The sequence below is a fragment of the Apteryx mantelli genome, chromosome 2, assembly GCF_036417845.1.
Source record: "Apteryx mantelli isolate bAptMan1 chromosome 2, bAptMan1.hap1, whole genome shotgun sequence".
Taxonomy (NCBI): Eukaryota; Metazoa; Chordata; class Aves; order Apterygiformes; family Apterygidae; genus Apteryx; species Apteryx mantelli.
In genome coordinates this window covers 80,251,725-80,265,499 of record NC_089979.1, presented here as the reverse complement: position 1 = coordinate 80,265,499, position 13,775 = coordinate 80,251,725, and the positions used below count along the sequence as shown (strand labels likewise).

The 13,775-nt window shown below is 41.9% G+C and overlaps 1 protein-coding gene across 1 annotated transcript; it reads left to right on the top strand.

Annotated features, from left to right (window-relative positions):
- The first annotated feature begins 10,321 nt into the window (after positions 1–10,321).
- On the top strand, positions 10,322–11,545 carry MC4R (melanocortin 4 receptor). Its single transcript, XM_013939897.1, has one exon. It carries the CDS (start codon positions 10,322–10,324, stop codon positions 11,315–11,317), a length of 996 nt encoding a protein of 331 aa, XP_013795351.1. The 3' UTR covers positions 11,318–11,545.
- The last annotated feature ends 2,230 nt before the right edge of the window (positions 11,546–13,775 follow it).

Here is a 13,775-nt window from a genome sequence, read left to right as displayed (position 1 = left end):
CTGCTATTAATCTCTGAAGTGTAGGGCTGGAAATCCTGTTTTGAATAGAAAATGCAATGTGATGGAGCTAAAAAGAGACAATACACTTTTCTATAATATTTTAACTTTTAACTGACTTGTCTCATACAGAGTTTTGAAAGTTGATTCAGGTTGCTCTTTGGTCCTGGGAAGTGCCCTGAGTTAATAGGAGTAGTCAGAACTACACCTGTACTGAGTATTTTGTGAAACTGTCCCAAGAATAAATCCTTAGTGTAGGAGGAGATTTTAGAAGCCAGCGAAGGATTACTTTCTTGAATAAAATCATTCCACTTTGAGATGCCAAATCTTTTCTGAGGAAGGGACAGATTACATTCAGTGCAATGTCTAGGACAATGGGATCCTGGGCTCATTTGGTCCCTTCACATTAATATATCAAATACTTGATATTAATTCTAGTGATTAAAAGTGACAGACCACTAACACTGCAGATACTTACTCTGCAGATAACAGTACACTGTATGGAAATCACATACCTTTTAAAAAAAATTGTCCTTCCTACCACTGACTTTCTAAAAGCATTAGAAAGGATTCAGCTTGCGACTTTTATTAATTCTGTGCCATTATGTATAGAAAATAGTCTCTTGGGAATCTCTTGGGCATATGTACAGATAATAGCATCTTTTCTCAACTGTCTCTACCACAAGAGAAGGAATTCTATTACTGAACTGAACTAAAACAGCACTAAAGTTTTCATTGCTTTCTTGCTTAATACAAAATATTAGATATCCTCATATGAAAAACAGTGGGGGTGCATTCTCAAATCTAACAGCTGAAACAAATCTATAATAATTTATCCTTGTTTCTCCATTCTGTTCTTTAAATTAATTAGGGTCATTCCATGACCCTTACACAAAAAACTACCCTCAGTTCAGGTTAATAGTTCCTGGAGGGATTTCAGATTTTTTCTGTTTTTCTGCCTTGGAAAAGAAATTTATCAGGCATTTAAATTGTCTTTGTTTCCCTCACATCCCTTATTTACAATTCTCTAGCTTGTTCTCACACATCATTATGTGAGGAAGAGATCTTGTCTCCCTTGTTTACATAGTGCTTTGTGTCTTGGTAAAAGTCGCTGTGGTGTAGGAGTCTAACTGAATTAGCCCACCCGTGAGCTGCTTGACATCCCAGTTTACACCCCTGCAGAGACTCCCTTTCTCATCAGAGTATCTCTCATACAACATGTCAGGATCCTCTGGTACTTTATTTCCCCTTGTTCTCCCATAACATGTAAAATAGAAAATACTGGCTCCAGCAAGAGGTGTGGAAATTTTCCCACGGTCCTAGCCCCTTCTCCTCTGATTATAGCAGCTGTCTATGGTAACTGTAAGCTAACTGGAACCTGCAGACAAGAGAACCCTGGCCTCCCTTTTATCAATTTTATTTTATCTCTTTTTTTTCCTGTAAAATTAAAAGGTCTTCTTCACCTGTCATGAATAAAAACTCTTGGATGGCCTAAGTTGATTTGTCTCCTTTTATTCTAAAAGCGCCAATGTCTCCTTCTGTGATTTCTGAGTGCAAGACCCAAATCACAGAAAAAAACCTCAGTGCCATGTTTTTTCAGACACAGCATCTACTAGTCTGGCATTACTGTTTTTTACATTAACCCTAAAAACTCTCAATTAAAACTTCAGCTTCAAAAACATCTTTTTTTTTTTCCCCCAGTACAAATGCAGATGAAATGTTACTAATATGTTAAAGGATTTCAGTTCTACCTTGAGATCTCTGGGAATTTTCCTGGTAATTCTCAAAAAGTTACATTTTCACCCACAGTTCTCTAGACAAAGGACTCTGCCTCTGAGCCCTTATCAATCTGTAATTCACTTTCAGTATTTAGACCCCCATTGGTGCTATCTGTTCTGTGGACCAAAAGCATTTTCCAGCCCAAGTCCGTTCCTCAGCCATTCTTCTCTGCACCCCGTCATAATAATATGCTTCATATATTAACTCTTTTATTGTCACTACCTGTTCTCCCTCCTGTTCTCTTTCTAATAACCTTTGAAAGTAGAGTTTTGGGTACCACAAAGCCAAGAGCTACTCCATTTAATTTACAGCACTACTCTAATATACCCATTCACCCTTTTCTTTTCATGAAAGTCTGCTATGACAGGAAATCATTAACCTCTCTCACAGGCAGCCATAAAAATCTGTTCTCAAGCAGTATAGAGGGAAAGGACTCATAGTGAATGCTTCCTCATCCTGAATAGAAAACCAAGAAGGTGACTCCTCCTGAGTTTAATGAAACTGAACCCTCAGTGAGGACTGTAAGTTCAGAGCAGTGACCTAGCCCAGATCATCTCAGCTATTCAAAAAAGAAATCGATTCGTGTCCCTGAAATTTCAAGACGCCTTTTTCTATGAGAGTTTCACAAAAGAAAAACTTCTGCTTTCCAGTGGGTCAGGATCACTGTCAATACAGTCTTCTAATTCGAATTCAGACTTTTTAAAATACCAGAGGTCTTTGCAAGAGTACCAACAGTTGTAACAGTTGCCACTTGGAGTATTCTTGTCACCATGCATAGGTGATTGATTTAAAGAGATTTTCAAGAAACCAAGGCCCTGGAGACAAGTTAGAATAAGAGTTTAGGCTTTATGCTAAGCATTCTGAAATCTTAGCCCTCTCTGGAACCAGTTCTTAGAGAAGATTGTGGCGATTCTAGATTACGTATCAGTGAGGATGAGCTCACCTCAAGACAGTGCTCTCAGTTCTGCCCTCTAACCTGGATTCTCACTCTGTTACTACTGCTGGTTAACACTCGTTTGTCACATGGCTGGATGTACCTACTTGATACCTTATGACAGATTATGGCTCCAAGATTTCCCATTCTGGCTTCAGAAAATTAATTCCCATGGAGGAAGACAGTTCACAGGGCAGTTAGACGCACTCTGCTGTACTGGCAGAATCTGTCCAGGATTTGTTCAAAATCTCTGCTCAAGACCAGAGTGCTTTGAGGAACTATCAAAATGGACAGAAGCCATGGAAGTCCATTATACGATTGCACAACTGGAACCTACCTCTGGTAGCAGAGCTCAAGCTGCTTCAGGCTTTCCTGAGAAGTATTTCCTACCTCCTGTACATGAGAGTACATAGAAGAGCACAAGGGAGTATGGCTGCACCTTATGGAACTGAGTTGCAAGTAAGCATTTTATACCTGCATGCCCTGAAGGAAGGGTTAAAATAATCTGTTTGTTGATGGCTGTCTATACACCGATAGACTACGCATCCTGCAGCCTCTCTTTGCAGAGGTATTAAAAAATGAACAAGTAGTAGCTTAATAATCTGTCAGCTTGTCATATACACAAGATGAATAATCAGAGAATTGAGCTATAAGTGAAACAATACAAGGACTTTGCAGTAGAAATAAGGACTGGCATTCTTATAATCACAGACATGAAAAAAGAAACAAAAACATTTTGACATAGGTCCTATAACTGTAGACCACTGGGAGTGCAAGTGAATTTACAAAACCATTTCTAAATGGTGAGTTGTTTGGAGATTATTTTGGAGTGACTGGACTGGGTTTCTTTAATAGCTTCCTTCCATACCAAGTTGCTAACAGGCTGTGGTTTCTGCAAGATTAATGTTCTCTCTTGTTTTATCAGACATTTCCAGACCTAACTGCATGTCACTGCCCTCCCCCCACCCAAATCCAAAGGGTTTTAGTCCCCAAAGCCTTTTAGGACACGTGCCATCCAGCACTGGCATACACAGATGTGCCACACAGAAGAGCTTTTAGGACATGGCCATCCAGTGGATGGCACACACAGAGGAGACATTGTCTTGGTCATAGCCATTGATATTTTCCTTAATTTGGAATTATCCAAATATATATATATAACCCTGATTTACAGAGACTCCTAATGAATGGATTTTAAACCTGTTAATCATCGCACATGTATCTCACCAGTCACTTTACCATATGTCTCTAAGAAGTGGCTGTGTGACTCCTCAACTAGAATAACAGCACTGTCATCATTAGAAGTGAACAGAATGGAATAGAAAACTCAAACTAGCTAGTAACTTTCCATTTCACATTAACTGTAGATTATACTCCCACTCTGTGGACTTCTCTGAAAAGCTGAATTGAACTGGCCTGGTGTCATCTGAAACAGCTGCTTTTTGTGCCACTGTGCAACTGTGCCACTTAGCATGTCACTAAATGATGATCTGTCATTTTTTCTTGCTTGGTTCTGAGTTTCTCATTCAACTCTAATAAGATATACCATTTTTCAAGTTTTCTTGGTTAGACAGCTGAACTGACTAGATCTTTCTTCTGCTAGAATAAAATGCAACTGCACTTTTCACACAGAAAAATGTTGAATAACTTTATAACAAAACTGAACGTGATAAGCTAGAAAAAAAAAGTCATTCTAAAATTCATAATATAAAATTGTATCATGATATAAAGTAAGAGATGGCAGCACTGAAAGCTGTTCAGGAGTGTATGGGGAGTGAAGAAGAGTGTGTAATTGCTAAAAGTATTTTCTCTCTATTTTATTTGTATATGAAGGTCATGACCAAAGGAAAAGGCCAAATTAACAGATTATTTTTTGACATAAAATGAACTGAGGAAATCACAAATCCAGGATTATTGCTTTTTGGTTTGCTGAGCAAGGTTTAATTTGTACTTAATCCTGCATGCTGCTGAATACCTTTTCAAGAGGTATTTGGAGAGGGATACCAACATTAAGGAGTTTCTGGAGTCATTTGGATGCAGTGCTTCTGATGAGTTTGAGAAGATAAACATCTAAATCTACATGCAAGTAAAAGAAAACTGATTATTTTGGAGGGGCAGGAGAAGGGGTAAAAGACATAGGCAGGGGTAGTTGTTGCTGCACCAACTCCAAGCAAATGATTTTCATGAGAGATACACTTAGCTTCACAATTGTAATGGCCTAAAATGGAAATGAGATCAGTCTTAAATGGTTGGTTAAGGGCTCAAAAACCCTGCCCTCCTCATACCATTTTAATCAAAAAACTAAACCACTTATGCACATCTATAGCATCTTCAAGTAGGTGCAAATGTATCATTTGCCAGCAGACTATATGTTTCTGTGCTTTTTGTGACTGGGTTGGCTATGTTCTCCTGCTCTTCTAATTGGCATGAGGAAAAGAGGCAAGCTAGGCAAGCTACAGAAGCTCATGATCTCACAGCTGAAGATGGCTGGTTTAAATCCTGCTGTCCTCTCAAGAGAGAAAAGTTAAAAAATAAAATATGAAGATTACAAGAGGATAAACACTCCAAAATGAAAGGCTGGATGGAAATGTATTAAGGACAGTCTTCTGCTGATCAGTGTTTTCATATACATGCCAGAGGTGCAGTCAGTGTTCTGAGGTGGCAAAAGGCTCACCAGTTCTCTTAGACATGAGACGTTAAGCTGAGACCTATTTTGTTGTTTGAAGTTTGTATCATTCAAAACAATTTAACCCCAGGGTAAGAAGATGATCAGGACCAAAGCGGATTTACCAAGCACAAATCATGCTTGACCAATCTGATAGCTTTCTATGGTGAAATTACTGACTCTGTGTATGGGGAGATAGCAGTGGGTGTGCATGGTATATACCGCATATACCTTGACTTCAGTAAGGCTTTTGACACCGTCTTCCACAGCATTGTCATTTGGAAGCTAGAGAAATCTGGACTGGATGAACAGTCTCTGGTAGGTTGAAAACTGGCCAGACTAATGGACTCAAAAGGTAGCAATGAATGTCTTGAATACTGGTCAACAGTCTACCTGATGGCAAATAACAAGCGTAGTACCCTGGGATCAATACTAAGGCTAATATTGTTCAATTTCTTCACCAGTAACATGGATATTAATACAGAATGTACCCTCAGCAAATTTGCAGACAACAGTAAGTTAGGGGAAGTGGTGTATACACCAAACACCAGAGCTTTGGTCCAGAGGGACCTTGAGAAACATGAGGACTGGGCCTACAGAAACCTCATGCAGGTCAGCGAGAAGTGCAAAGCTCTTTGCATAAAGTGCACTGTCATTGCAAATGGGATGATATTGTTCAACTTATTCATCAATGACTTGGATGAAGGGACAGAGTGCACCCTCAGCAAGTTTGCTGACAATACCAAACTGGGAGGAGTGGCTGATACACTAGAGGGCTGTGCTGCCATTCAGAAACACCTGGACAGGCTGGAGAGGTGGGCGGAGGGGAACCTCATGAAGCTCAACAAAGGCAAGTGCAGGGTCCTGCGCCTAGGGAGGAACAACCCCATGCACCAGTACAGGTTGGGGGTTGACCTGCCAGAAAGCAGCTCTGCCGAGAAGGACCTGGGAGCGCTGGCGGACAACAAGTTAAGCATGAGGCAGCAATGTGCCCTTGTGGCCAAGAAGGCCAATGGTCTCCGGGGTTGCATCAGATAGAGCATTGTCAGCAGGTGGAGGGAGGTGATCCTCCCCCTCTACTCAGCCCTGCTGAGGCCACATCTGGAGTACTGCGTCCAGTTCTGGGCTCCCCAGTACAAGAGGGATGTGGCACTACTGGAGCAAGTCCAGCGAAGGGCTACAAAGATGATTAGGGGGCTGGAACATTTCTCTTGTGAGGAAAGGTTGAGAGAGCTTGGCCTGTTTAGCTTGGAGAAGAGAAGGCTGAGAGGGGATCTTATTAATGTGTACAAGTATCTAAAGGGAGGGTGTCAAGAGGATGGGGCCAGACTCTTCTCAGTGAGGCCCAGTGATAAGACAAGAGGCAATGGGCACAAACTGAAACACTGGAAGTTCCATCTGAACATGAGGAAAGAACTTCTTCACTGTGAGGGTGACAGAGCACTGGCACAGGTTGCCCAGAGAGGTTGTGGAGTCTCCAGCCTTGGAGAGATTCAAAAGCCATCTGGACAGGGTCCTGTGCAATATGCTCTAGGTGACCCTGCTTGAGCAGGGGACTTGGACGAGATGATCTGCAGAGGTCCCTTCCAACCTCAACCATTCTGTGATTTGTGATTCTATGTGTTTTTTTAAAGAAATATTGGCTCAACCTTGGCTTTTAAAATTTTAAAAATAATTTTAGGCTATGCATATTACTCCTGTTAGCCATCAGTAAAAACCTAAAATATTACGATATTTTCAGGCATGTGAGAGCTAGGTTCCTCTGAGCTTTTTAAACATTATATGGTTTGGGTTTTGCTAAGTGAGAGCCAGACACACACATCCATCTATTGCAGAAGTATTTAAACACACATATACTTTCTCTCATTTTAAAAAATGCTCAGATAACAAGTTTTACCTTGCAGTTAGAGCAGGCTAATGGTGCATCCTCTCCTACAGGGCCTCAACTGAGTTGCTAAGCTACCATAAGCCCATTGCTTTCAGTCATGTACCCTTATCCTACAAATACGAACAGCTAACACACCAAAACAACTGTAACTTTGCCTCAAGAATGACTTGCAGAGCATGAGCCGAAATTCTGAGGTGAATGATGGTGCAGTAGTTCCTAAATTAGCACAGACCTGAGCCATGGAGGCAGATGAGGCTAGGTTTCTTTCAGACCCCAGCTGAATTAGGTAGGGTGTCTCTGCATAGTGGGTCTAATTTCAGGGTTGGTTTTCAGGGAGACAGGCTGGGGGTGTCTGGTAAGCACACCCTTCCTCACAGCAAGGTGGAGATGGTAGTGGGTGGAAAAGACTCATCCTTTTCTTTTCCATGCTATAACCAACATTCCTTTTTATAACCATTTTTAAAGACAAATCAAGGATGGCACATTGTCTGAGTAGCATCTGTTTGAAGAGAGATACTAAATGGAAGGATAAGCGGGGATGAGAGCAGGGATAATGTGCAGAGAAAGAGAGGAGGCAGAAAGGGAATGGACAGCCAGATGGCTGGAGCAAACAGGACAATAACTTCTGGATGCAGCTTCTCTCCCAACTCTTGTTAGCCTGACTGGCTCTGGCTCCACCAAGGGACGCAAAGGGGAGAGGTCCTTGTGCCATAGGTGCTCCCAGCATAGATGGAGCTGGTGAAGGAAGAGATGCTGAGCTGCTGCTTCCTTGGGATAACTTGCAGATGGCACATTTCTGGCTGTAGGTGTAGAAAAAAAGCCTTGTCTGAGGAGATGCTCCTCTCCCACACAGGTCTTCCTGGAAATTTTCTCCCTGCTTTCCCATTGTAGATATGCCCTTAAGGTTTAGGTAGGCAAGCCCTGTCTGCAGCAGGAGATAGTGGGTGCTGGTCCAGGGCTGAGTAACAGGATAATAGATTTTTCTGAATCCTGGCTTGCCTCGTGTCTTGATAGGAATGTAAATCTCTCTCTCAACAGCAAGCTATTCTTTCACTGCAAGGATGCTGCTGGTGAATGATGAGTTCCTCACTGATAAATGTGGGATTTCCTGTGCCTCAAGTTACTTTGTTTGTCTTCGGTGTTTATGTTTCAGTTTTATGAAGTTATCTTTCTGGGGAAGGCCCACAAATCCAAATGTGACAGTAAAATCCTGCTTCACCCTGGTGCTCGGGTGTGAGCACAGATAGCTATGCTTCCACAGGCACACTGTATTTCTGTCTGTCTGTTTAATTGTCCATTTTATAAACCAGCAAGCACAAGGAGGGGTGAACAAAGTTTGGGAGGGTGAAGAAAATTGTTGTTTACTGCCTCTTGCTTCAGACACAGTCTCATCCACAGCCTTCCTGGTTGGTGACTGCATTCACTCATTCCAACAACTTTGCAAACTTTACACTCAGGTGTAATGACTGACTTTTCTATACCTTCCATAGCTTTAAAATCCACCTGTGTTTTAGCCTTTGTTCAGGAATTTGGGAGTTTAATTCTCAGTTGCAGTGCTTGTAAGAGGAAACAGCAAAATAGCTTTTGTCTCTGTCTCTTCGTGTTCATTTGGCATTTTTTCCTCCCCTGTCTTGAGGGCTTTCCTTGGCGGAGTGCAGAGAAGCTGACTTTCAGCTCATGTCAAGTAAGCACAGAGACACCCTTGGGACTCCAATGTCTTGGAGTCATTACCAGTGTATGAGCCATGTTTCTCACAGTTTGCAACTTTGTCTCTCAATGCTTTCCTTCATCTACTCTAACTATTCTTTCCTGCCCAGCATCCTAATTTCTGATGATGACAGGGCAGCTACAATTAATTCTATCATCTTTTCCTTCCTGGAAATAAGAGGACGAAGAGGGATATTATGTGGGCAAAACTATTTTCTTTAGGACATTTTACTGAGCTGTTTGTGACTCACAGAAGCTTCCCAAGGAGTAGCCCTGCTCTCTTTTTGGTCCTTAGATGGCCTCCATTTCTAAAATTAAAAATAATAATAATAATAATAATAATAATTACAACAAGCTTAGAAAGCTTGCAGCCTCTCCACACCACACCTTGCAAATGGATAATTAAGGCATAGAAAAGTTAATGCATAGATAGTCTGGAAGAGAGAGCCAAGAGGAAATGACTATTCTCTTGCTTTCTAGTCCATTTTCCATTTACCACACATACGAAGTGGAGCAACTTTGTGTCACAGAAGGGAAGAGTAAATCACAGTCTAAAAATAGAAGCCATCAGCGCAGCTGCGGGAATTTTGTAGGATTGCTAGTACAGTTGTGGACGTAAGGAGAGAAATCGATGATACTAAAAATCCACAAAATAGGCATTAAAATACTATTCTGAAAAGTTCAAGAAGTGAAACAAATCTACAAGAGCCCATCTGATTTCCTGTGGCTCCTGGAAGCTGGTGCTGCATCCGAATCAGCTGTGCTGTGTGGTGTTTGAGAGAGACTCAGAAGCAGCAGCCCCTCGACTTTTCGCAGCTCCTGAGCCCCATTGGCTGGGAGGCAAAGCAGAGGCGGAGAGTGCCCCTGGATATTTTTCTCCTCCACACACCATAAAACAGGCAGCCGGCATGCACTGTCTGAGAGCGAGAATGGTGCTTGCAGTTTGAAATTAGTTTCTGCTCGGCAGCAGACACTTGAGCATTTTCTGTTTACCCCTCTTAATGGAAGGGAAGGAAAAAACCCTGCAATGTGTAACTGTGAACTAAATGGGACCTGAATGTATGGGAGAATCTGATGCAAACTTACAGCTGGTTGTTGGGACTCAGTGACATAGATAACTGGGGTAAATGTGATGATGGTCAGAAACGGCATCTGTGAGAGAGTAAACCAGCATTTCTGAGTTTGAAACCTTCTTTTGTAGTAGCAGTTAAAGTGTTCTGAACTATGTTCTGCCTTGGTGTTGACTTTTTTTTTTTTTTTTCTTCCCCCACTGAAAAACCAAAGGAGGATTTCAAAGGGATGCAAAAAGGACAGATTTAAAAGCAGGAGGCTGAAAGGAGCTCTCCCTAAGATGAATTTCACCCAGCTGCGTGGGACACTCCAGCCTCTCCACTTCTGGAACCACAGCTACGGACCGCACGGAGGTGCCGGTGAGCTGAACACCAAGGGCCACTCCTCGGGAGGCTGCTATGAGCAACTCTTTGTTTCCCCAGAAGTGTTTGTGACTCTGGGCATCATCAGCTTGCTGGAGAACGTCTTGGTCATTGTGGCGATAGCCAAGAACAAGAACCTCCATTCGCCCATGTACTTCTTCATCTGTAGCTTGGCGGTGGCTGACATGCTAGTGAGTGTATCCAACGGATCAGAAACTATTGTCATCACGCTGCTAAACAACACAGACACAGACGCACAGAGCTTTACCATAAACATTGACAATGTCATTGACTCAGTGATTTGCAGTTCCCTGCTTGCATCAATTTGCAGTCTCCTCTCAATAGCAGTGGACAGGTATTTTACTATCTTTTATGCCCTCCAGTACCATAACATCATGACGGTGAAGCGCGTAGGGGTCATCATTACATGCATCTGGGCTGCTTGCACAGTGTCAGGCATTTTGTTCATCGTTTACTCTGACAGCAGTGTTGTCATCATCTGCCTTATCAGTATGTTCTTCACTATGCTCATTCTCATGGCCTCCCTCTACGTCCACATGTTCATGATGGCCCGTATGCATATCAAAAAGATTGCAGTTCTTCCAGGAAATGGCCCTATTCGCCAAGGGGCCAACATGAAAGGGGCCATTACTCTCACCATCCTGATTGGAGTTTTTGTTGTGTGCTGGGCCCCATTTTTCCTGCACCTGATCTTCTACATCTCCTGCCCCTACAACCCTTACTGTGTGTGCTTCATGTCCCACTTTAACTTTTACCTCATCCTCATCATGTGCAATTCCATCATCGATCCACTTATCTATGCATTCCGGAGTCAGGAGCTCAGAAAAACATTCAAGGAGATTATATGCTGCTGTAGCTTGAGAGGGCTTTTTGATTTACCTGGCAAATATTAAACCGAGATGGATACATTACTGTGCACACACCACGCAGCACAGACTTCCAAGCCTTCAGATCCTCTTTCTCGGCAGAACGTGGTCTATATCTTTAACAGTTAACGACTCCTTCTCTCTCCCCTCCTTCCCATCGCTGTATCCAGTTCACGTGTAATTCATATTTCTGTATAGTAATTGTGATATCTACAGCTTGTAATCTATTTGGCTGGGAAGAAAAGAGAAGTGGCACTTCACACCAATTTGTAAGTAAGCAAATAAATGTAATGATGAATGTGAAATACTAACAAATACGAGCAGCTGTATATTCCAACTGCTGAAAAAATAAATAACTTGCTTGACTTACAGTACATATTGGCTGATACTGTTCTTTATTCTGTTGACATAATTATAGCTATCTATTAAACTATATTCAACTTAAAATAGAACATATGTTTCTCTATTAGTGGATTAGAAATTCTCTGGGATTAGGAGGCAGATTTTTCATACAGGTTACTAGGACTGAGGGGTTGTGTTCATTCATTTTGAACTCTTTTCCCTGTTCCTCCAAAAGCAGCAATTCTGTTCTTTGTTACAGTTACAGTCTTCTATAACAAGATTTTTCAAACACTGGTTACCCAGACAATTGAATGTCTGGATTTTTTTTTTTTTTTTCCAAGATGGTGACTGCTGTATGTCTGATAGCGCCTTTTTGCAAAACTGCAGTTGCTTCCTGGAGCATCAGTTAGCCCTGGACATGACATCAAGGGACACTAGCACCCTCCATTCACTTATGAAGCAGGTACAGTGTCAATGCTGACAGTGCCAGCACTGGTGTAAAATTTCACTGAGACATTTACCTGTAGGATGAAGAGGGGACTTCAGTTTGGACATTCAGTCCTTCCTTGTTTCTGAGGTGCCCTGAGAAACAGGGACTCTGTGCTGCAGAAGAAATGGTGTTGCCGTGTTATCAGACAGTGGACCACTGCCTGGGTCCTTGCACAGGAGTTGGAGCATGTGTCAGCCCAACTCGGCCGCCTCTGACCGTGCTGTGGTGTGCCCAAGCTCCTGGGGCAAGACCACCACAGGGAAGGGGTGCTGGCTCCTGCAGCTGTGCCCGGCACTGACCTGCAGCCTGGTATGTTAGCTCTGCTTGAGTTCACGTCACCTTTACAGGTGTCTAACTTAAGTGCTCTAACTTTTATGCTAAGATGTCACTCCACAGACTACAATGGGGACCTCAGGTCTCTGATTTAGCACCTTTGAAAGTGCTTGAAGTAACATGTGGGTACACAGGATTCCAGGAAGATGTCCTAGAGCACCTTAACAGCTAAGGCACAGAAAAAAAAAAATTATCCCTGGTAAGTATAAAAATGATAACAGGTAGAAGATGTGGACAGTTTTGATTTAAAAAGTCTAAACTGAATGTAAGGAATCTAGGGTTTTATCCTAAATGCCTCATTTTACCAAGATGAGCAGTAAATTAGTGGGATGAGCCATCCTATTAACTTTCTTGGAAACTACTTGTTACCTCAAGCTGTTTGTTCCCTTGTTAAAGTTAGACTTACAGTGAAATGCTGATACATGAAAGCCCAATGCTTTGGGTCCTCTGTCAAAGATCATAAAGGGCTTAAAGTGGGTCTCAGTAACTTACACTTCAATTTACTCATGGGGTGACGGAGCAAGTCATTTGACTTCATACATCAAGGCTTCTTGGCAGACCAGCAGCAGAGAAATCAGGTCTCCTGTACCCTACTCTTGCATTTGTGCCACCCCATCACACTGCTTGTAACAGACATGTTACCTACCTTTAGCTTCAGTAAGTGATATCATGGCATCTAATGGTTAAACTGTGGAAAATGTTGAAATATATCCACTGCATTAACATTACTCATTTTATTTTAGAGGAAACAAACATTTCAATAACACATCCCTGCCTGCTTTCATTGGATAGGAAACAAAAGATGTTAAAGATGGAGTATTGAGACTCAGGGGGGGTCTCTCTGAAAATTCCCTAGAATTCTCTTGGATTTTATTAAAAGCTTTCCCCTCTCCCACAAGACTTGATGCTAGCTATGCAAAACTGCTCCACAAATAACGCAAGAAATTTCTGCTGACAGTTTACACAAGACACAAATCTCACTTGATCTTTGTTCTGCCTCACTTTATGCAGCTTATTTAGGGTTGTAAGTTACAGCACTGGACTCCAGAAATTCCCCTTTTGTCTGCAGAGACACTCCTCTGGAAAATGGTATAAGAGCAAGACACTACCTTAGGTGCTTTGAATATTACCTCGAGACCCTCTTTCTCTCCTTTGGCTATACAAGGACCTGACATCTAACTTAAATACATCTAAATTTTGAATAGGATATGCTTCTGTAAATTACTTAAAACTATCAGTCTCACTTCTGTTTACAAGTCTAGAGGGAGAGAAAGAACAATTAATTTTTTTTCATACTAGTATGGAGATTTTCATCAATGG

Bases quoted from the DNA above. Each gene is read 5' to 3' on its own strand.
- MC4R (XM_013939897.1), top strand. From the start codon at position 10,322: ATGAATTTCACCCAGCTGCGTGGGACACTCCAGCCTCTCCACTTCTGG.